A 22,522-nucleotide genomic window follows, 5' to 3' on the forward strand; every position below is an offset into this window, starting at 1 on the left:
GAGATGCTGCGTATAATGCAGGGTCAGTCAGACATGTTGAGGCATCTGGTTGAGCTTCAGGAATCTCAGCAGCAAGAAAGACTTCCTCTACAGCCCCTTCAAAACTCTAAGCTAACACAGTCTTTCCTAGCTCCCACCCAAAGCAGTCTAGGAGGAGATTGAGCAGGGTGCAGTACGTGCTGCACTCCTCGCCAGTTGAGGTGAGCAGAAAGAGGTGATGGCCCTTTTAAGGAGTGGAGATGTGTGATTCTTTCCAATGTTCACAGCCGAAAAGGGCTGTGTACTCCTGGCCCCACAAAATGCCTGTGGAAAATTCCATTCTATTCCATTCCCCCCCCATGTGAAGGATCACCAGTGAAGAATATACTGCCTTCCAATTCATTGCTCTTTATTTATTTATTGATGTAATAAAGGGGGGAGGAAATGGATCAGAGGGGGAGGGGGATGGCTGTGGGGGAAAACATACTGCATCACATTTCATTACTGTTTGTATATGGATAAGAAAGGAATAAAGGGTGGGGGTAGGAGGAGGGGACTGGAGTGGTGGGGGAGGGGAAGAGAGGGAACTGGTTTGTGGAGGGATGGGTTGGGGATGCAAAGTGAAAGCACAGCACAGATAAGCAACGCACATTACTGTTGTGTCTCGTTGCAAAAGCGGTTTTTCAATGCTTCCCTGAGCCGCAGCACTCCACGATTGGCTCTCATTGTTGCAGTGGCATCTGGCTACTTAAAATTTGCGGCCAGCTTATCTGTCTTCACAACCCAACCCAATGGGAACTTCTCCCCCTTTGTCTCACAGACGTTATGGAGCACACAGCAGGCAGAGATAACTATTTGGATGTTTTTTTCACTGAGGTCTAACCAAGTGAGCAGAATTTGCCAGTGCGCTTTTAAATGTCCAAATGCATATTCCATCACCATTCTGAGCCTATTATTAAAACACTCCTTCTCGCTGTCCAGGTGCCTGGTGTAGGGCTTCGTTAGCCATGGGAGCAATGGGTAGGCAGGTTCACCCAGGATCACTATTGGCATTACAACATCGCCAATATTTATATTATGGTCTGGAAAGGAAGTGTCCTTTTTTAACAGACCTGAGCTCCTAAAGATGCACGCATCATGCACCTTTCCAGACCACCTCACATTAATGTCTGTGCAGAGTCCCCTGTGATCCACAAGGGCCTGCAACACCATTGAGAAATATCCCTTTCAATTTATGTACTCTGAGGGAAGGTGGTCCAGGGCTAAGATAGGGATGTGCGTGCCATCTATCGCCCCACCGCAGTTTAGGAACCCCATTGCAGAAAAGCCTTCCACTATGTCCTCCACATTTCCCAAAGTCACTACCCTTCTTCGCAGAAGTCTATTAATGGCATGACATACTTGAATCACAGCTACTCACATGGTGGATTTACTGACTCCGAATTGATTCCCAACTGACCACTAACAGTCTGGCGTTGCTAGCTTCCACAGAGTGATGGCCACTCTCTTTTCCACTGTCAGAGCTGGTCTCAATCAAGTATTCATGCATTTCAGGGCTGGGGAGAGCTCTTCACAAAGTTCAGAGAAAGCGGCCTTTCACATTCAAAAGTTCTGCAGCCACTGCTCATCATCCCACACCTTCAAAATGATGCAATCCCACCAGTCACTGCTTGTTTCCCAGGACCAGAAGTGGAGCTCCTCGGATTGCAGATGATGCGTCACAGCCTGCAGCAATCAGGAATTGTTCTGCTCGGTGGCTTGTAGCAGGGCAGCCTCGGTGGCATCGCTGTTGCCTGTGCTTTGGCTTCTTGCTCTACTTCGAAAATACTCGATAAGCCATGATGTATTTGTCACGCTCACAATAATAGTGCAGAGTTGAGCTGGCTCCATGTCTCCGCAGCAATGGCGAGCGCGTGGAGTAAAAAAATGGCGTGAAAATACTTTTCCCGTTTGTTTGGGGAAAGAAGGGAGGGAGAAGCAGCGTTGCATCATGTGACGATGACACTCGTCCCAACAGCCACTGCAGCTAGGCTGCTTTGAAAGTGGAAATAAGCATGATGAGTGTGGACGCATGAGACCTGCACAAACAGCATGGTGTGTACACGCTGCTGCGACTTCTAAAAATCGGCTGCTGAAAGTCGACTTCACTCGGCAGTGTAGACATACCCTGAGAGAGTTAGCTGTCTGCTCTGTCAGTTGTTGCAAATAAAGTTGTTGAATGCATTGGTCGGCTTGCTGTATTAAACAACTAATTTAAGTCCCCAAACACTTTTTTTTCTCTTTAGTTCAGTCTCTTGATTTTTTGTTTTTTCAGGGCATTAAATTAATTACCTATTGGAGAACGTTATCCAAAAGCTACATTTTAAAATGGGGGGGGAGGGGAGTGTTTATTTTCCTCTTGTAGCTACAGAACTAATTTCTGTAACTGAGCATTTATTTATTTTGATTTAAATAATAAAAATACAGCTATGCAACGGTGTAGTCTCTCACTCACCATCATTAAAATAATTATTCAGAAAAGAACTCCACCAGCCTGTCACCTACAAGAAAATCTCCTTTCTCTGTAGGTCTTCATACGTCATAACCCACACATTAAATTCCACTCAGAGACTTATAGGCAACCAGTGCAGAGCCAGAGCACTAGTGTCATACTACCTGCGGATGCCCTGCTCAATAAGTAAGATGCTGTGTTCTGCACTGTTTTCAGTGTCTAAATGGTTTAGATTAAATATTGCCTCCTGTAGTACAATCTTACACACATTATTCCTTCTGTTACAAATGTAGAAACAATATTTCTTTCAACTGGAGGCAGCGTGTCTCAGCAGATAAACCACTAGACTAAGACAGGAAACCTAGGTTGTAGTCCCAGCTGTGCCACTGGCCTGCTGGGTGACCTTGGGCAAGTCACTTCCCCTCTCGGTGCCTGAGCTTCCTGATCTGTAAAATGGGGTTAATTATGCTGACCTCCTTTGTGAAGAGCTTTGAGATCTACTGATGAAAAGCATTACACAAGAGCTAGGTATTATTTTTTTGTTTTAATTTAATTTAATTTAATTTTATTAAGGAAACAGCCAAAATAAAGACAAATCTCTGCAAACTGTTGACGTGAGCTATGTTAAATACATTGTTTTTTGTCTGTTACCTTTGTTTATATTTCATCACAAATATTTTTTCAGTCACCTCATTATACAAATTTAAACTGAGGAAAGTGGTATAAAGTATGTTGCTGCTGTGTTTAAATAATGCTAGAGATTTTCAAAGCCAATTAGTGATTTAGCCACACAACTCCTATTAAAAGTAGAAGTATCAACGTTATTACTCACATTGTAGTTTGCCTAGAGTACATGGATTAATATGACTGCTCTTGAGAGTAGATCTTCCACATTGATTGTGTACAGTTCCTCTTCAGAACCCTTTGGCAGCTTTCTCTGTATTTCTGAATTAAATTTAAGTCCCAAAGCACAATGTCCTTGCCTTCAAGATCCTTTGGCTCTTGTAATTCATTTACCCTTTGTTCTGCCCTAGCAGCATGCCTCGATGTGGAGTTTCCAGTGCTTTCAAGCAGTTCTTTCTGTCTTCCAAGTCGTTCTTCAAAACTCCTTTCTATCATGATGCCACAGACCTTCATCCTCCTTTTGGTTAAAGAATAAGAAAAATAGCATTTTAAAATATCTTGTGGAATCTCTAAGAGATATGCATTATCAATAGGAGTAACCAGATGGCCTTACGCATTAAGTATTCATCCTCCCTTATCTATCTAGCCCAGGGGTTCTCAAACTTTTTTGCTGAGATCTCCTTTGAAAATATTTCAGACTATGATGACCCCCCGGAAGACATGTGATGATCCTCCCTCCTGACCCCAGGCCATGCCATGCCATGCCATGCCATCCTTACCGGCATACATGGGGGCTGACAGCTTGCAACCCCCTTTATAATAACCTCGCGACCCCCTGATGGGTCACAACCCCCAGTTTGAGAACCCCTGATCTAGCCCATGTACTTGTTACTCTCACTCTTATTTATTGTATGAAAGTTGATTGTAATCTCTTCTGGGCAACGACTTCATCTTTTATTTTTCCTAAGTACTATGGCACCATATACAAACTACAACAAAAATTCCAGTGATGCCAAGACCTTAGTTCTGCATCACACCTGAAATTTAATACTGAGATCTACGCTGTATTTTGATACAGTACTGACTCAAAGGAAAGAATTAAACCTACTATATTACTAACAATAGAGGGAAAATTGTGAGAAATTAGAGGTTTATCTTCTAAGTACTAGTCTAACCTAACCCTGGGATTTGATTAGTTATCACTTCCTCTGGAGCATAATTACAGAATTTGCATTGATTCTTTTCAGACTTGCTCAAGTTTTCACTTAATCCTGGAGGGCCAAAGTTAATAAAAGAGAATAAACTTTAAATAAGTGTCAAGTTTATTTCTCATTCTGTTCTGTTTTTTCATGATCATGAATTCTGTTACAGTGAACTTTATGTGCTGGCCTCCAGCCAGGAAGAAATTAAATTAGGACAAATACTGAAAGGATGAGTATGTAATTAAGAGATTAATAAAGGATTATGGGTAGCCAAAAAATGTAGAGACTGCACTAGAACATGCTTGACTATGTGACTGGGATGATGTGTGATGTGGCACAAAGAAGTAAAGGTAGAAATATGATCTCAAAGTCTGAAATGAACAGTTCTTTTAATTTAATAAATAATAATATTTAATTTAATAAAAAGTGAGGTAAAAATTATTGAACAATTGTCCATTTCCATGCATCTAGATTTTCTTTTTATTACATGATTTACTTTTGTTACTCATTTTCTCTAATTTTATATATTCATGTCAAAATATGTATGAACATGGTATTATGGGGTATGTGGTTTCCTTGAGGACTCCCAGGGAGGCGGCCTTTGATTACCTTTCCATGACTTAGCATAGGCAAGAGGAAAATGCTATGAAATTTACTAAAACAATTTATGTGAAAATTATAGCCCTATTCATGAGAGATCAGCATGTAAAACTTTTACAGGTCCAGGATTTAATAAAGCCCATCCTGAGGCTCAGCTCAGTTTGGGGGAGGAATTCTACACTTGTGGGAAAAGAAGGAAGAAAAATGGTACATGGGTTGTTTTTTTAAGAAGAGCTGAGGCGGGACAGGCAAAAAGCAGCTATTTGGAATGTTAAGATCTTTCTCAAAGAAGATGGGTTGGTGCAGAGAAGGCAGGTGAGGCTGTCGAAAGTACATGGTAAATGTATTTATTAAATGGCCTATAAAATTACGATTAATAGCTTGATAGCACCCAAAGGGCATGTGGAGATACAGTACAGATGACATGGTCCTAACCCCAAAGTGTGCAATCTAAATTTTAGATGTGACAGGTCAGGGTGATGAGCAACAGTAAGGGAATGGGGAGAGGAAATAAGGGATACTGAAATTTTGTGTGGATATTGCCACCAGATCGGGTGGGGTGCATGAGTGCATGCATGACAGAGAGCAAAATGCCTCTTCATGTAAATCTGCACTGCAGTACTTATGATCATTTCAAGGGACAATAATTTAAATGACTAGGTTGGAGTGTTGTTGGTAGTACATTCTTTGTGAGGTGACTGCACTCTGGAACTTGCTTCCCTGCTTGGTCTCTTGATCTGACAGAGCCCAGATCTGATGATTTTCAGGGCATGCTGAGGTGTTTTATGGTATGATATAGGGTTTTGGAGCAGATGGCTGGGGAGACTCATAGAATTAGGCCACTGTGTATTTTTTCTATCCCTCTTTTTTTTACCTCTTATAATTATCCATACCTTTATACGCTTATCCAAAGCCTACTGAAGTCAATGGAAAATCTTCCTTAGAGAACTGTGTCAGCACACTTTAGAAAGCCATGTGTGCATATATACTGTTCAGAATAATGAATTACTAAAATGCTGTATATTTTCTCTTCTGGAGGAGAGAGAGGAAGTGTGAAACGTTATTACAATGCAATACCTCCATCTTTTGTTTTTATATTGTTTCTGTTAAAATGTATTTTCCACACACTCAGAAAAGAAAGTTTAATTTTGGAAAAGCTTGGCATGTTTGTCACATGAATCATTTAAAATGAAGGGTACAAATAAATGCAGTAGCCATTTTTTATGACTTTATATTCTAAATTATTTTTTATGTTCTTGATATGATGAAAACTTGATTATGAAGATACTACAGTTTTATACAACAATACTTAGAAGTGACATTTAGCTCTTCATTTAAAAAATCTTAAAAGTTATGGAGAACCGTTCTTATACAGTGGTAATCAAAATGCCACTGTGGGATTCTCTAATCTCTAGCGACCACCTAACCCTAAAATACAGTTCTTATGAATGATAGGGTGGGAGACTTTAGGCTGGATAAAGATTAGCATCCTCCTGCTGCTTTGTAATTATCAGAATCTGGACAGTCACTTATTTGGATGAAATGATGCATACAATTTGTGCATCCAAAGTAAAGCATATGTAATGTGATTGTAAGAGGAGTTTTCAAATCTCCCAGTGGGATGTCATAGGGTTTGTTTATAAACTCCAGCTAAGTGGTTGTTCTGCAGTGGAATTCCACTGGCATTGAGATAATAATTTGCACAGTCAAATTGCCTTCTTTACAAAAACCCAGGGAATTATGAGAGCCTAATCCTTTATCAATGTCAACCCATAGGCAACAAGAAAGCGTAAGATTGCCATTCGAAAAGCCCAGGGGAAAAATGTTGAGGCCATCCGAGAGCTGAATGAGTATCTGGAACAGTGAGTGTTTTATAAGAATAAGGATTATGTTTTGCTATTCTGATAAATCTTTTTAATTAAAATGGAATTTGCATTTGATTTACGCTTTGCTTCCATGCTGTTCATTTACAGAATCTCTACTCAAGCTTTTTTTTAATTTCTCCCCATCCAGATTTGTTGGGGACCAAGAAGCTTGGCATGAACTTGCAGAACTTTACATCAATGAACATGAGTAAGTTGTTTGTTATGTCTACATAAGAAGTGCTAGGTTGAAATCTTCTCTATGTGAATCAAAATCCATAGTGATTGTTTCTGAAGGCTTGTCTTAGAAGTATACAGTTTGGATTCCTGTATGACAAAGAACATAATAAGCCAATTAGGAACTTGAGGTGGCTAGCAAATTCTTTAAATTTTATTTAAAAATATAAAGGATTTAACAAATGGGGTGAGAAGCCGGGGAGGGGAGTATTTTGACCTAATTTTGTTTAAAATGAATTATGTTGGTGTAGAGAAGAATTGAATCATGTTTCTCAGAATTTACTGTTTGGATAATGTTCTTCATTAGATCTAAATTTTAAATGTTAGGAGTCTGCACAAAATATCTGTGGATAATTTAATGCTCTCAGTAGATTTCTAGGAGACTTCTGTAGATGGACATCATAAAAATTATTTGCGTTTACCATTGTTCTTTTTAAAAGAAAATGGGTCCAAAGTAGGGGCATTTGGTCGCCTGGGTACAAAACACAGTGCAGTCAAGAATGTTGAATGTTGTAGGAACTTGCTTATTGGATATTTAATGTTTTTGTTAGCTTTTTTTATTGCTGTAGTGACAGGAGGAAATCCCAGTGTGAGAGGATTAGCTCAAAGCCTTAGTTCAAGTTTTCTAATATTGCAGCATTAATTCTAACCTCCATCCAGAGGCATGTCATTTTTTTCTCTTTAGTTCTTCAGCCCAGCCTGAATTATATCACATTGTTTCCTTCCTTCCTTCCTTTCCAGAAAGTAGTAAAAGAATGAGATTCTCAGGGAAAAGGTGGCCATTCTCATTGTGCTGGAAAAATTAGTCCCAGTTCTCATATAAAAGAAATAAAATTAACACTCTGATCTTCTGACTCTCTATAGATCTACAATTTTAGTGCCTGGATTTTCCATTTCTTTTGGGAAATGTGCCAGCAACAGTTCTAGGAAAACCAAATGGTTCAAAAAACTTTTTTTTATTGCAATCTATAAAAATATATGTAACATAGTTGAGGCTATAGCTACATGATTATTTCTTTCTCCAGTTTCAATTGTAGATTTTTGCTGACATTCTGCTTTTTTCAAAAAAAAAAAATTTAAGTAATAGTGTATGGAATTTGTCTCTTAGTTTATTGAAAAATTGGACCACATTGAAATGTATACCCATGAGCATTATCAAATAAATAGTTTTCAAGAGAATTGGCTATGAAATAATGCAAATTCTTGGCTGAGAAACAGCTGAAAGTAATTTTTTTAGGAAATAATTGCGATCAGCCTGCCCTTCTTAGCTGTGTCATAAATTCTGTTTTGACTTTGAAACTAGTTAAAGTTACAAATTTTGGCCCTGATCCTGTAAAGATCTATGCACATACTTATCTTAAGGCCAGGTCTACACCTACCTGGAAATTCGGCGGCAGTCGACAGGAGTTATGCAAGCTATGCAGAGTAGCTTGCGTAAGTCCCGTCAACTTCGTAATTCCTCTTCTACGTGGTGTCTTCACTGTGCTGCACTGACGGGAAATGTGTTCCTGTTGACGCAGCGCTATGCCACTTGAGGGGATTGTTTTAATGCGTTGACTTCCGGATCGATTGAGAGGGTCTTCACTGAGCACTCAATTGATCCGGATAGATTGATCTGATAACGGCAAATTTACCGCCGTCAGTGAAGACATACCCTGAGTGTGAGTAGTCCCCAGTCCTGCAATCTGATCCATTAGTGAGGAACCTTGTGCATCTCCAGAGCCCAAGTAAAGGGCCTTGGAGTGGCCATCCATATATGTGTAAGCTGAAATCAGGGGCATTTTTCTTAAGGCATGATAATATATAATGGTAAATATGTGTACCACGAAATTATGAGTAAATTGTGGACCAAAATTGCTAATTTTTATTTAAAAAAAATACAGTCTTCATTAAAGAAAAGAGTGGTAACTTCCTCTTTTGGAATGGTATAAATATTTCCATTTAATTTGGTATAGTATGTTGTATTTGTGTGCAGACTGGTAGGTTTGATTCAGAAGTATTCACGTTAAAATGTTAAGTTTTAGTCTTACAATTAACTCCAAAAGGGCAGACCTTGCATGGGGTTAATTCCAGAATCAAAGCCTTACTCCATAATTTTCGATGGCTTATGAAACATCAAAATAACTTAAGATATTTTCTTCAAACAAAACTGTGGTAGCTTGTCTTTAAAATTAATCAAATTATTTGTAGCAGTTTGGGTTTTTTTTAAGTTTTGAAAAAGCACCAGAAGGTGTCTTGTTTATTACATTGGTACCCATCGCTGCTTAATCGGTGTCTAAGTGTTCACATCCTACATTAATTGTTTACATATGCCAAGTCCATTAAAATGAGACATGATGTATACTCAATACCGGTGAAAATCTGTAAATAGTTCACTGGCTGTAGTATGTATAATATATATATTGGGGTTTTGAGAAGTCATTGTACTGTTGGATGTAGAATCCTTAAATAACTTCAGTACATAGGCTTCTGGAAGAAACGTGAGTTAACAACAGTATTGGGTCATTTCCATTCAACTTATGTCAGTTCAGTAGGTATTATGACTTTATATAAAAATCAAAATCTTTAATTTAAAAAAATAATTCTGTCTTATGATCATAAATCTCATGAAATACTGAAACGTAATTTATAATTATAATAAGGACGGCTAAAAATATGGAAATATAAAGAATACGCTAGCAAATATCTATACACTTATTAAATCAGCAGTTTGTTTTATGTCACTTTCTTTTTTTGATGTACCTTCAGCTATGCAAAGGCGGCCTTCTGTTTGGAGGAGCTTATGATGACTAATCCACATAATCACTTGTATTGTCAGCAATTTGCTGAAGTAAGTATTTTCAAAAGAATCAGTTGTGTTTGAATAGATGTTCTGGTTTTGCTACTAGTGGGGGGTAACATGAATGGAATAAAATTTATTTCTTTTTAGTATTTTTCTGCTTTGGGATTTTAAGTAAGTACAAAGAAGAGGCATCAGGTTAAAACATCTGATAAAACTTTGCATATTGAGTAATGAGATGTGATTTTAAAAAATAAATTCTTCTTTGTGTGCTTGCTCTTGTCCATTCCCAATTTAGGTGTGTGTGCTTGCCATATGCACAGGTGCCGGAAACTTTTTTCCCTTAGTGGTACCCATATCAGTCGGCTCTAGCACCCTCTGCAGTGGCGTGCACATGCGCTTGCATATAGGCGCCGGCAGCATCCCGTCCCTCTCAGTTCCTTCTTGCCGCCAGTGATGGTGCTGGAGCGTTCTTGCCTTCATAAGTTATTCTCATCTCCCTAGGGGTGTAGTCATCATTTTTAGTGTATATAGTTACTTGTTCATTACTGTTAGTTCTAGTTGTTAGTAGTTAGATTTCCAGGGTTGGGGCATGTCCCAGTCCCCAGGGTTTAAACCCTGCGCTTCCTGTAAGAAGCCTATACCCAGGAGCAACCCTCATCAAAGTTGTTTAAAGTGTCTGGGGGAAGCCCATGTCAGTGAGAAGTGTAAGAGGGCCTTCTGTTCTCACCACGAGTGGTGCCTCCACCCGGAGGTGGCGTCTTGTATCTTCCAAAGGTGGGGCAATCCCCGAGTGGACCTCTTTGCCACGAGGGCCCACAGGAAGTGCTGTTGCTTCTGCTCCCGCCAGGGTCTCAGTGCAGGCTCCATCAACAACACTTTTCTCCTCCCCTGGTCAGAGGTGCTCCTGCACGCCTTCCCACTGATACCTCTGATCCACAAGTTCCTCCTGAAGGTGAAGAGGCACAAGGCACAGATTATCCTGGTGGCACCAGAGTGGCCCAGACAGTATTGGTTTGGGATACTGGTGGAGCTGGCAGGTCACAGACGTTGGACCCTGCCCCTGCGCTTGGACCTTCTGTCCCAGGATCAAGGTTGCCTGCTCCACCCGGAACTGGTCTCCTTCCACTTGATGGCTTGGATGCTCCATGGCTGAACCAGGGGGAGCAAGCCTTTTCAACCCAGATTCAGCGGGTGCTCCTGGAGAGCAGAAAGCCATCGACCAGGTCTGCCTATAGGGCCATGTGGAAGCGCTTCACCTACTGGGTGACTGAATGTGGCGTGCCCCCGATGGAGGCATCAATCCCTACAATCCTGGAATATGTGCCCCATTTGAAACAAGAGGGATTGGTCTTCTCGTCAGTCATGGTCCATGTGGCAGCCATATTTGCTTTACCTGTTGTTAGAAAGAAGAACAATCTTCTCTCATGGAATGACGACTAGGTTCCTCAAGGGCTGGAAAGGCTTTTCCCACTGATAAAGGAGCTTGCTCCTCATTGGGACTTAAACTTGGTCCTTTCCAGACTTACTGGACCGCCCTTCGAGCCCATGGCCTCGTACTCCCTTACATACCTGTCATGGAAGGTCGCCTTCCTGGTTGCTATCACATCCACCAGGCGAGTGTCTGAGATCAGGGCTTTAACGTCAGAGCCACCATATACGGTGTTCTTCAAGAACAAAGTCCAGCTACAACCTCATTCGGCCTTTCTGCCTAAAGTGCTCTCCCATTTTCATCTGAATCAGGAGATCTTCCTGCCTGTTTTTTGCCCCAAGCCGCACAACTCCAGTGAGGAGAGACGCTTGCACACTCTTGATGTGAGGAGGGCCCTGGCATTTTATATTGACAGGACTAAGTCCTTCTGTTGCTCTACTCAACTCTTTGTGGCAGTTGCAGACTGGATGAAGGGCTTACCGGTTTCCTCGAAGCATATTTCTAAATGGATCACAGCCTGCATCCGGGCCTGTTATGAGGCGGGAATCACACCTCCGGTGTCCTTGACAGCCCATTCGACGAAGGTGCAGGCATCTTCTGCGGCCTTCCAGACGCATGTCCCTATATTGGATGTCTGTGGGGCAGCAACCTGGTTGTGACACATCCGTGCCTAGGGTAGCCACCTGAAAATGAGAAGGTCAGGGCAGGCTGTAAAAGGAGAGCAGGTTCTCCCAGCACTGGTGGGTGACACTGAAGTGAGACTTCCCAACCAGCCACAAACAGTGCTTCTATTCCCCACACTGGTTATCAAGAAGCCAAAATAAAAATATACATAGTCCCCTTTACTGCATTTCAGTCTCTGTCTCCCAGTCGGCCACTAGGTCCAGTAAAGAGATCAGTTATTTAAAACTCTATGCTTTTACCAAAAAGGTTTCTCCTGACCCCAAAGGGTCAACCACAGTACCAGATCAATATAAGTTTAGATCTTACCCAACATACCACGCTGCCAGCCAATCCTTTAGTAAATAAAACTAAAGGTTTATTATAAAAAGAAAGAGCCAAACTATAAGAGAAATGTTAAAGGATTAAAGCAATACAATTGATTTGAAAGTCCATATATATCAGGTTTCTAATAGAATTGTGGAGTTTGCAGGCTTGTATAGTCCCTCTGGTGTACATCCAGTATCTGTATGGGTCTTTTTGTTTCACAGTTTCAGTTCAGTTGTAGATGAGTTGATCAAGAGGTAGGCTGAAGACTGAAGAGTAAATGGATGTGGTGCAGCTGCCTTTTATGTCCTTTGGCCTTTTCCATGCTGATTGTGGAAATTTACAGGAATAAGATGGAGTCCAGGGTCACGTGAGTGACTGGTGACTCATCAGGTATATCCCTGGCTTCCTCTCCTGGCCCATTGTACCTGTGAATTTCTTAATTGGCCATTAAGCAGGCTTGTTCTGCAGCCATCCTGTCTTGGGTGTTGCCCAGACACAGCACAATTTGAAATATAGATATATCAAACATATCCATAACTTCCATTACACATATAACACACGAACATAAACATTATCATCTTACTTAATACATTATAGCCTTTCTAACAGTACCTGACATGGCATATCTCACATGAATTATTATGATTCTGACGTATTGATGTTAAATAACATAATAAATTCCCCTTCCCCACCCCCAATCCAGCCAGCGTCACCCTGGTCATCGATACATACCTTCGCGTCCCACTATGCGCTGACGCAGCAAGCCCGGGAGGACGCTAGCTTTGGTAGAGCGGTGCTTCAAAGGTCATGACCCTGAACTGCCTGCCTGCCTCCGGAGATACTGCTGGTGAGTCATCTAAATTGGGAATGGACACGAGGAAGCACTTGAAGAAGAAAGAATGTTTACTTACTTTGTAACTGTTGTTCTTTGAGATGTGTTGCTTATGTCCATTCCACACCCGCCCGCCTTCTCCTCAGTTGCAGTTCCAGCAAGAAGGAACTGAGAGGGAGGGGGGGCCGGCGGCGCCTATATGTGGGCGCATGTGTGCGCCACTGCAGGGGGCGCTAGAGCCGGCTGGTACAGCTACCACTAAGGGGAAAAAGTTTCTGACATCGGTGCATGTGGCAACTACACACACCTAAATTGGGAATGGACATGAGTAACACATCTCGAAGAACAACAGTTACAAGGAAAGTAACCATTCTTTCCTAGGACTACTACTATTACTAAATTGTAAATAAGAACAAAACTATCATTTGTTAAATCTACAATTTTTTATTGAAATAAACTAAGTTTGGTGAAGTGTTTCTGCTCTTCAATAAAGTTTCAAAACTAAATGCATGAAAAATTAAACATTTACTTAATATTAATGGTTTTCTTGAGAAGTATGTTTTGCTTTTGGTACAGTCAAGTAGCTAAATCTTGCAGTCCTCCTTCATAGGAAATCTTGCCTGACAGAGCACTGGGAAAAAATTACAGGATTTGGCACTAAAAATTTAGCAATATTCACTAGATTCCAGATTTTAAACTTTAAAGAAGTGGCACTGTTATTAGTGGGAGTAAATACTGTGTAATTCATTCTGTGTACATGGACTAAATATTAGATAATTGTTAAAATTTCAAAGTCTGCTTATATCACTTTGTGGTTTCTAGAAATCCAAATTTTCTAAAATACATCTTCAAGTATGTATTCCTTCTCTAGCTAACGTAATAATGGGAATTAATTGATTTAATGAATTACAGAGTAACCCTTTAAAAATTATATGTAAAAATAGTTTGGCATAAGAGAATCCAACAGTAAGAGCCACACTCTGATACTGGTTGTTCTTGTTTAAATTTTGTGTAATTCCAGTCAGGACAATGGAATTACTTTGGATTTACACAAAACTGGATTTTGTGTGTTTTATGTAAGACACTCCCATAAGTATAAAGTAAGTTCATTGTTTTCGAGTCTAAATATTTTCTCCTTTATTCTATCAGTGAATGACATTTAAAATAGCAGTGGCTTTTTAATAGTGAGAGCATCCTTTTTGTAAATTTGATTATTAAAAAGATCAGATTCCTCACAGGCTAATGCTTTTCATGTTGTGTTTCATGACATTCAAGATTTAGATGAGTTTTAACAACCTTAAGAGTAGTTTCTATAATCTCTTTGATTCAGATAGAAAATATCTATCTACTGCAGTTTTCAAAGTAGTAAAATAAAACATGTTTAATCAATGTATACTTTTAACAGGTTAAATATACCCAAGGTGGGCTTGAAAATCTCGAATTATCAAGAAAATATTTTGCACAAGCATTGAAACTGAACAACAGAAACATGAGAGCTTTATTTGGACTATACATGGTGAGTTTGAAGTCATACTTATTGTGTGTGTGTGTGTGTGTGTGTTGTCATTTAAAATTCAGTAATCTTCCTAGTCTAACGTAACAGTTTTGTCGATTTGTATGAGAGTTAAATATCAGTAGTGAACAGTTTTATTAGGCCAACGCATTCAGGGCTTGCTCCCATACCCATTGAAATCAATGGGATGCAGGAGGACCTGCATTCTGTTTCTTGCTCTACCCCTGACCTTCACGTCACCCATCTGTGCCCTTAGTTTCTTATATATCAAATGGGATAATGACATTTCAACCTTCTATATAAAGAAGGGCTTTGAGATCTGGTTCATGCACTATAATGTGGCTTTGTTTTTGTATGGGAATTTAATTGCAAAAGGTGTGATTATTCTATAACCTTGTCTGTACTACAGAAACCTTGCAAAAATTTCTCCAGTGTGTCCAACACGAGTTCAGCTCCACCCAGGGAGCAACAGAGGAAGCCTAGTGTAAATGAAATGCTGACATTTTAAATAATTCACCTTTGAAAAGTAACATTAAAGGAATACACTGGATAAAGTGAACTGTGAGGGTATTAGAATTATTATTTATTTAACCTTAACTTACCATTTACATGCATTTTTGGGGTTGAGTTATTAATGGTAAGAGTATGCACTTTTAACAATTATATTTATTATTGCAGGATTGTCTTAATCTTAATTTAACAAGGTGTTTTTATTTAGGAATAAAAAAAAATTAGTGGACACTCGCTGTCAATTAGAAGTTTGGTAGTGAATCAAACATACGATATGTAATATCTTCCCTTTCTATTTAGGTCACTCTCAGGTACTGAATTTTTATCCATGAATGAGACCAAATTATCAGTAAAATAAAACCTTTTTTCCTAAATCTGTTACTTCTTCATTACTAAGTGGCAATGGGATTTGCTGCTGCCAGAGTGCATGAAGAGTCTCTGCTTCTGCAGTCAGAAGTTGTGTAATTATTTTTGAGAATTTTCTGAAAGCAAGCAATTATTCCTTATGTGTTTATGATAATGGAAACTTCTCTAATGAAGCTATGTTCAATATTTATATTGTTTGTATTTATATTTATGTTTTAAGGGGAGACATGCATAAAGTCTGAACTACCTTAAAACTTTTGATCTCTATGTCCCTCGTATGTCAGTCTGGACCCTATGGGTACGTCTATACTGCAAAAGACACCATTGGCTGGCCCATGCCAGCTGATTTGGACTCACAGGGCTTGGGCTAAAGGACTGTTTAACTTCAGTGTAGACGTTCAGGCTGAGGCTGCAACCCGAGCTCTGGGAACCTCCCACCTTGCAGGTCATAAAGCCTGGGCTCCAACCTAAGCCTGAATATCTACACTGCAGTTAGACAGCTCTTAGCCTGAGCTCCCTGAGCCCGAGTCAGCTGGTACTGGTCAGCTGTGGGTTTTAATTGCAGTGTAGACATATCCCAAGACAATGGGTTTTATAGCCTCCTTTCCAGCAGATGGAGATAGAAAGAGCTATTTTTGTGACACTTTCCCTCCATGAATGGAGATAAATTGATTGAATATTTCCAGTTCTTTTCCTATCTCTGGCAGAGAGAGACCCTCATGTGGACAGCTGAACCAAAGTCTTTAGTTTTAGTGAGATCAGTTCTCAATTCTTTTAAGAGTCTAGTTTTAAGTTGGAGACCGTTTACAAGCTGAGGGTTCATTTTACTTTCTCTCTTCACTCCTTTCTCTTGGTCTGTGGATTTTTCCATGGGTCCTCTCTTTTTCATGTGTATGTATTTTGCAATTTTACTATTTTTTGTTTTGTAATCCTAGTCTGCCAGCCACATTGCTTCCAATCCTAAAGCAAGTGCAAAAATGAAAAAGGACAATATGAAGTATGCCAGCTGGGCAGCTAACCAAATCAATAGAGCTTACCAGGTTAGTGTTATGTCTACCTTCTAAAGTCTTCTCTTGGACATACTATATATCTCCTTGTTCTGATAAAATTGATTACTAAAAGGCAAGATGTCTGCATATCTTAATAGCTTCTCTGCTTCTTTTAAAAGTAAATAGGACAGATTTGCAGCTTGTGTAAATCAACATAACTTGATCGATTTCAGGTTATGCCAGCTGACAATCTGGTCCAAATGTATGCATTCTATTTCTGTGTAATTTCCCTTAACTTCAGTAAATTCATGTAAAATGTAAAGAACTCTGATGTTTTACATGCTTTATTAATCTGTATAATCTTCTGATTTTTTGGTATTTATTGATAGCTCTTTCTAGTATTAGTATTGAATGCACAGGGTAGCATTATATGAATCTCCAAGACTTGGGACTCTATATATCTGATTCTTTCATCAGATTTGGTCAATTAGTCAATAGTCAATTAAATAGTTTTGAATTTCTATTTTAGTTGTGTTATTTACTAGTAAAGAAAAAACTTACTAATGGTTCTGAGTATTTACCCTTCCCTTCAGGTTTGTAAAGATCAAAACAAATTATTTAATAATGTATCAGTTAAGTATCCTGTAATGTGCCAAATCACTGTTGATTTGATGCTGTTTTTCCATAGTTTATGTATGAAGTGCACATGTAATTATTGCACAAAGTTAAACTTTGTGGGCCAGATTCAAAGCTCACTCAAGACAATGGAGTCTTTCCAATGATTTAAAGGGTTATGCATCAGGCTGTATGGAGGTTTAAAATAATTCTGAATAGGAAACAGTTCTTAGCTTGTTGATTTATGTTATTAGTCTGCTTTCTGAAATTGTGTCCAAAACTCGATAACTACTCAGCTTGTTTATTATTTGTACTGTGAATAGCAACTAATGACCACAATCAGGAATAGGGCTTCATTGTGCTAAGTGCTGTACAAACACTCAGAAAGGCATGGCCCCTGCCCCAGTGAGTTTACAGTCTAGTTTAAGACAAATCACACAATGTGGATGTAATAAACAGAGGAGAATAGGGTAGAGAAAAAGACATTATAGTGACATATCTTTCCTCTGAGACAATTTTTGTCTGTGTAATAGAAATTAAACCAGATCACTCACTAGGCCTATCATTCAAGGCAGATAATACCAAATTCACTGAACATGGCACACATAATGAAGAAATCCTTTCATGAGTCTGGCTGTTGTATGTATAAGATTGCATACAACAGGCTGTTGTATGTATAAGATTGCGGTCTTGCAATACAAGCCTTTCTGGGTTCTCTCGCCGTCTTTTACAGAACAAAACCTTGATTGTATTAAGTGTGAAGAAAAGTCCACTTTTCTCTTGTGTTAGTATCCCATCTGGTGTGTATTGTTATTTCAGTGTCTGGTTGGAATGCGGTATCTCATTCCCCCACAATGCCTTATTAGCAGGTTTTGCCTTCAAGGCACCTCTTCTACTTTCATGCTTAAAGCTGTTTAATAGCATAATTGACATTCAGCATCTGACTCTTGTGTAATTTAATTGGGCTTTTTCTTCATGACATGAGGTCCTGACCATATACAGCTTTCCTAAAACAAGAGGGTGCAAAGGGTATAGCTTCTCTGAAAAGGGACTGGAAAGTGTTAATGGCAGGTGTCAGTTGTGAGCTGTTTCCACTTCGCACTGTTAATCAAGTGGTTCCTGACCACAGCACACTGATGAAATGATTTCTCCTTTGAAACAATGTGGTATGAAGCATAGTATACCGGTAAAGAAATGCAAAGATACTTGTAATCAAAAGAAGGGCTTCTATGCCCATATTTATCTGGTTAGCTGTACTTCACTTCTTATGTCAATAAATCATCTGCAAGCGTCTTTTAATAGTGCTGGCCTTAATGAATTGGTGGCATAGTCAGGATTAGTACCATGAAATTTTGAATCCCAGGTTCCAGCTTTAAAACTAGAGGTTTATTAGTTTAAAATGAAAGCTTGTAGTTATTTGATTCATAGCCACATACTCTTATTCTTTTCATGTGGCTATCTCTTAAGAGTTCAGTATCACTCAGGAATTAAGATTTGTGTAGTTGATTTTTTTTTGTTTTTTACTCTATGTGCATTTACACAATTTTTGAGACGTTATGTTGAAGCTAGTTTAAAATGATTGGCTCCCATTTCTTAGTTGATGCTTACCAGAACAGATCACATTAACACAACTAAAAATATTTAAAACAAATGCCAGAACTTTTGTGACTTCATTCCTTTGTGACACATTGCATACTTCAGCTGTATTTTATAGCAATTTGGGATAAAAAATGACAAATACCATATCTGACTGAAGCTGCAGGGGGAATTTTGATTTGTAGCATGTAACTACTCAAATTAGAATTTGGCCAGTAACTGGAGTGAACACCCTTACTCTTGCCAAAAAAAAAAAAAAAAAAAAGAATTACAGCTGGACAGGACCATTTCCCAACCCACCCCTGCATGTGAGTCTCACAAAACCACAGCAGGGTTTGGCGACACCGATGTTTATGTTAAAGACTTAGAAAATCCAGGTGCTCAACAGAAATGGTGGTGTACTAGGTGGCTGACTCCCATCTGAGTTGGTATTGAATCAGAGCCCTTCCATAATATTGTGGTATTGAAGATTGCCATTTTTGGATGTAAAGATGAAACTTTGGTCACCTATGCCAATTAAAGTCCCTATGGCCTTTTTTCATAAGAGGAGAGGAATTCCATTTTGGGTAATTAAATTTTCTACATAACACTCTACCCTTCTCCCTCATTCCCCATAGTTCTATGCAAAGTGAGATAAGAGACTTAACATCTTAGTGAGTTTGCCATGGTTCTGCAACTTGGATTTGCTGGCATTGTCAGCAGCTCAGTTTGCCCTTCAGTCATCTGTTCTCTTATTCCAGAGAGGTGGATGCAGTCTTCATCCTGATTTAGAGTGACCGGATAGCAAGGGTGAAAAGTCAGATTGAGGATCGGGAGGTAATAAGTGCCTATATAAGACGAAGCCCCGAATATGGGACTGTCCTTATAAAATCGGGACATCTGGTTACCCTATCCTGATTTGGCTGCCCAGCAAAGTAATGTGGATTTGTGTCTCTGAATATGGATGCTTTAACTGAAGTATAGAGGTATTGGAGTCCTATGGCAACACACATGCTCTGAGATGGCATGTGGATTTTAAATTAGATTCCCACTAGTTTCATTCACAATACCGATAATTTCCTGTTTTGTCAAGTTCATGTCTAAAAGTTTATTTGATAAATATTCATTTAGCTGCAGATACACTGTTTTGTTTTTCATTTGTGTATCTCTGTTTTTGATAAAATTCTAATTACAGGTTTTTTTTTAGTGGCCTACTTTTCTTCATCTGGCTTCTGGGACCTAATTTTAGTCTTTTGTTTTGTTTCCACTGTAATCTTAAATCTCTGTTTGAACTGTTGAGTGACTTTTGTCTATTGTCTTAAGTGGGGTTTTTTGTGAAATCATGTTTGTTTGTGAACACTCAGATGAAACTAAAGAAAACAAAATTTAGGTTGAATTATCCAAGAAAGCCTCCTTTCTCTAAGGTCTGTCAGGTTGCGGAATAGGCTCCCAAGAAAAGTGGTGGGAGTTGAAGGTTGAATTTGATCATGAATTTTTGAGGAGTACAGATATTTCCATTTCTGTATTTGTTGGCAGTCTGTATTTGTTTAGGTGTTCAGTATTTGCCCATCCATGCTGATTAGTGATTCTCTAGGTGTGCCTGGTCTAATAGAGAAATATATGGTTAGAAAGGGAGAGTTGTCTGGTAGCTAGAATTCCTGGATTCTAGCCCTGACTCTAAAAAGGGTTACTTCTCGGGGCATTGGGTTTGTTTGTAAAAACACCGTCAACCCATCATATGAAAGCCATTATAGAAGTACTGACTATTGGAGAATAAGTGCATTTCTATTACTTTTAGACACTTTACAATAATGGCTTCTTGAAAGATTAGGTTTTACATAGTGTGGTGCTCAAATAACATCTTTTCAGGGAAATTCTGACTTGTGGTATCAAAACAAGATCCCTATAGTTGTATATAAAATCCATTTTTTTTTTAACTATAGGCATGAATTACATAAAAGTGAAGAACTACTTCTTTCTTCATTTCACTTAACATTGAAACAAAATATGGCTACCTAATGCTCTTCAATTAGATAATTGGTTTAGCATGTCCTGTGGTAGAAGCATTTCAGCAGAAGCAGGCAAGTTTGATTAATGCTCATGAAAATCTTTAATGTGATCCCACTCGTAGTAACTTTCCAGATAAATGTTTCTTAAGTACACTGTTAAATTCTTCAGTGTTAGTGAATTGCATTTTATATATGATTGGAGAGGCGATTCTGTTACAAACCATTTGGGAAACAGAAAATTAAATCATGATTTAAAAAAAAAAAAAAAAAAAGGATTCTGGCTCAATCAACTGAATTGCAGTATAATGCTGGAATAGATAAAATAATTGGTCATCAAGGAAAATATGAAGTGATTTGATTTCAAGCTTCTATTTGTTATGATGTAGAGTTCAGTTTTATTTGTTCTAACTTAAAGTGCATGTCAATATTATTAAGGCAGCCACTCATGAAACTAACAAGTAATGTTCCTTAAATTGACATAAATATTAATTCTGTTCTCAATGTCCTTAAAGCAGAAACAAAATAGGTAAAATTCTGTTAATTTTAAAATCCCCTGCCTCCCTTCCCGATCACATCTCCCCTCCCCCTCAACTCTTTCTACCGTGCAGAATTACTGCGTGATCACAGCACACACAAGCTTCTGTGCTGCATTGAAAGAATCTCAGGAATCATATGTTTTTTTATTTTATTTTTTTTAAATCAAGGCTGTTTCTGAAAGCATTAGACCTCCCTGAGTATTTGATTAGGACTGTTCTTGTTTTGTGTGGGAAAAGGAGGGCATAGAAGAAAGGTTGTCTGTTCTGTTCAAATCCAGGCAAAAGTTACTTTATCAGCCGGGAAGGTATAAAGCAATCTCTGCTGTTCTTCTAAAGTGTTATCATAATGGGCAATTATGAGAATCTGACAACTTAAAAGGTGGATTTACACCTACTAATATAGGCAAAATTAAATGGCATTCTACTTCCAGAATTCACATGCTATAAAAATGAGATATTATACAGATAAGGAATACAGTACATAGTTTGTCATCATAGCTACATTTTACGTTTCTAGATATTTAATTTGTAATGTGTTTTTATCTACCATATCAAATCTAGTTTTCTAACAACACAAAGCTAACAGCCAGGAATTAAGGGACTCCTAATGTTAGACTGTAGCCTATGAGGTCAAAAGCAGGTTAACAGCTCCTGCAGCCTGCTGCTGCTGTGATATTACCTGGGTCTGATCACTTAATCTTTCTCAACAGGTCATGAGAAGTTTGCTAAATTAAGTTAATTACAAGAGAGATGGGACACATCATAAATCAAGGACTAAGCATGCAGGATAGCTTTGGTATTTGAAAAAATAATCATTAAATTGTAAATTTATTGAGTGTTTAGATGTTAACATTTAGTCAAAGGATAGGGTATTTTACTAACAGCAAATTATAGTCAGTACTTTACCACCAAAATGTTTAGTGTAGGTATATTAAAAAATTGGTGGTTTGGTTTTTTTTTTTTTTTTAAATTGACTAAAGCAGCAAGCTAGCCAATAAATCTGTTGTTTTATATCAGGTTGATGAGTGATGGGAATTGTCAGTATAGTTAGAAAACTCATTTTGTGACCAGTGTGGGGTAGTCAACAACTTTTTTCCCCCCTGATGGTAGGCTTCCTGTATAGTACAGAATTTTAAATGCTAATATGTACAAAGGTAGTGTTTGCTTGGCTACAGGTTCCTTCATTTCCAATATAGGCTTTATTTCAAGTACAATCTGGAATTACAATTTTGTAATGGTAGATTATAAATAAATAAAAGGTTCTGACTCTCAGTCACTATATTGAACCCAAAAATACAATTATAGGATGACTGTATTGCTGTACAGTATGTTTTTGTAAGTAAACAATTTCATTCCCTTGCTGTAAATAATATGGAATCTT

General features: G+C 38.6%; 1 protein-coding gene across 2 annotated transcripts in view; it reads left to right on the forward strand.

Moving 5' to 3' along the window:
• The window catches only part of EMC2 (ER membrane protein complex subunit 2), a 64,698-nt gene that overhangs the window by 37,964 nt on the left and 4,212 nt on the right, over positions 1 to 22,522 (forward strand). For both annotated transcript variants that reach the window (XM_067537393.1, XM_067537394.1), the window contains exons 6-10: positions 6,673 to 6,758; positions 6,910 to 6,969; positions 9,744 to 9,825; positions 14,434 to 14,544; positions 16,353 to 16,457. In XM_067537393.1, coding sequence (XP_067393494.1) covers positions 6,673 to 6,758; positions 6,910 to 6,969; positions 9,744 to 9,825; positions 14,434 to 14,544; positions 16,353 to 16,457 — 444 coding nt within the window. The remainder of the gene's footprint in view (positions 1 to 6,672; positions 6,759 to 6,909; positions 6,970 to 9,743; positions 9,826 to 14,433; positions 14,545 to 16,352; positions 16,458 to 22,522) is intronic.

The sequence above is a fragment of the Emydura macquarii genome, unplaced genomic scaffold (genome assembly GCF_026122565.2).
Source record: "Emydura macquarii macquarii isolate MOO-44397 ecotype Brisbane River unplaced genomic scaffold, CSIRO-AGI_Emac_v2 contig_383, whole genome shotgun sequence".
Lineage (NCBI taxonomy): Eukaryota > Metazoa > Chordata > Testudines > Chelidae > Emydura > Emydura macquarii.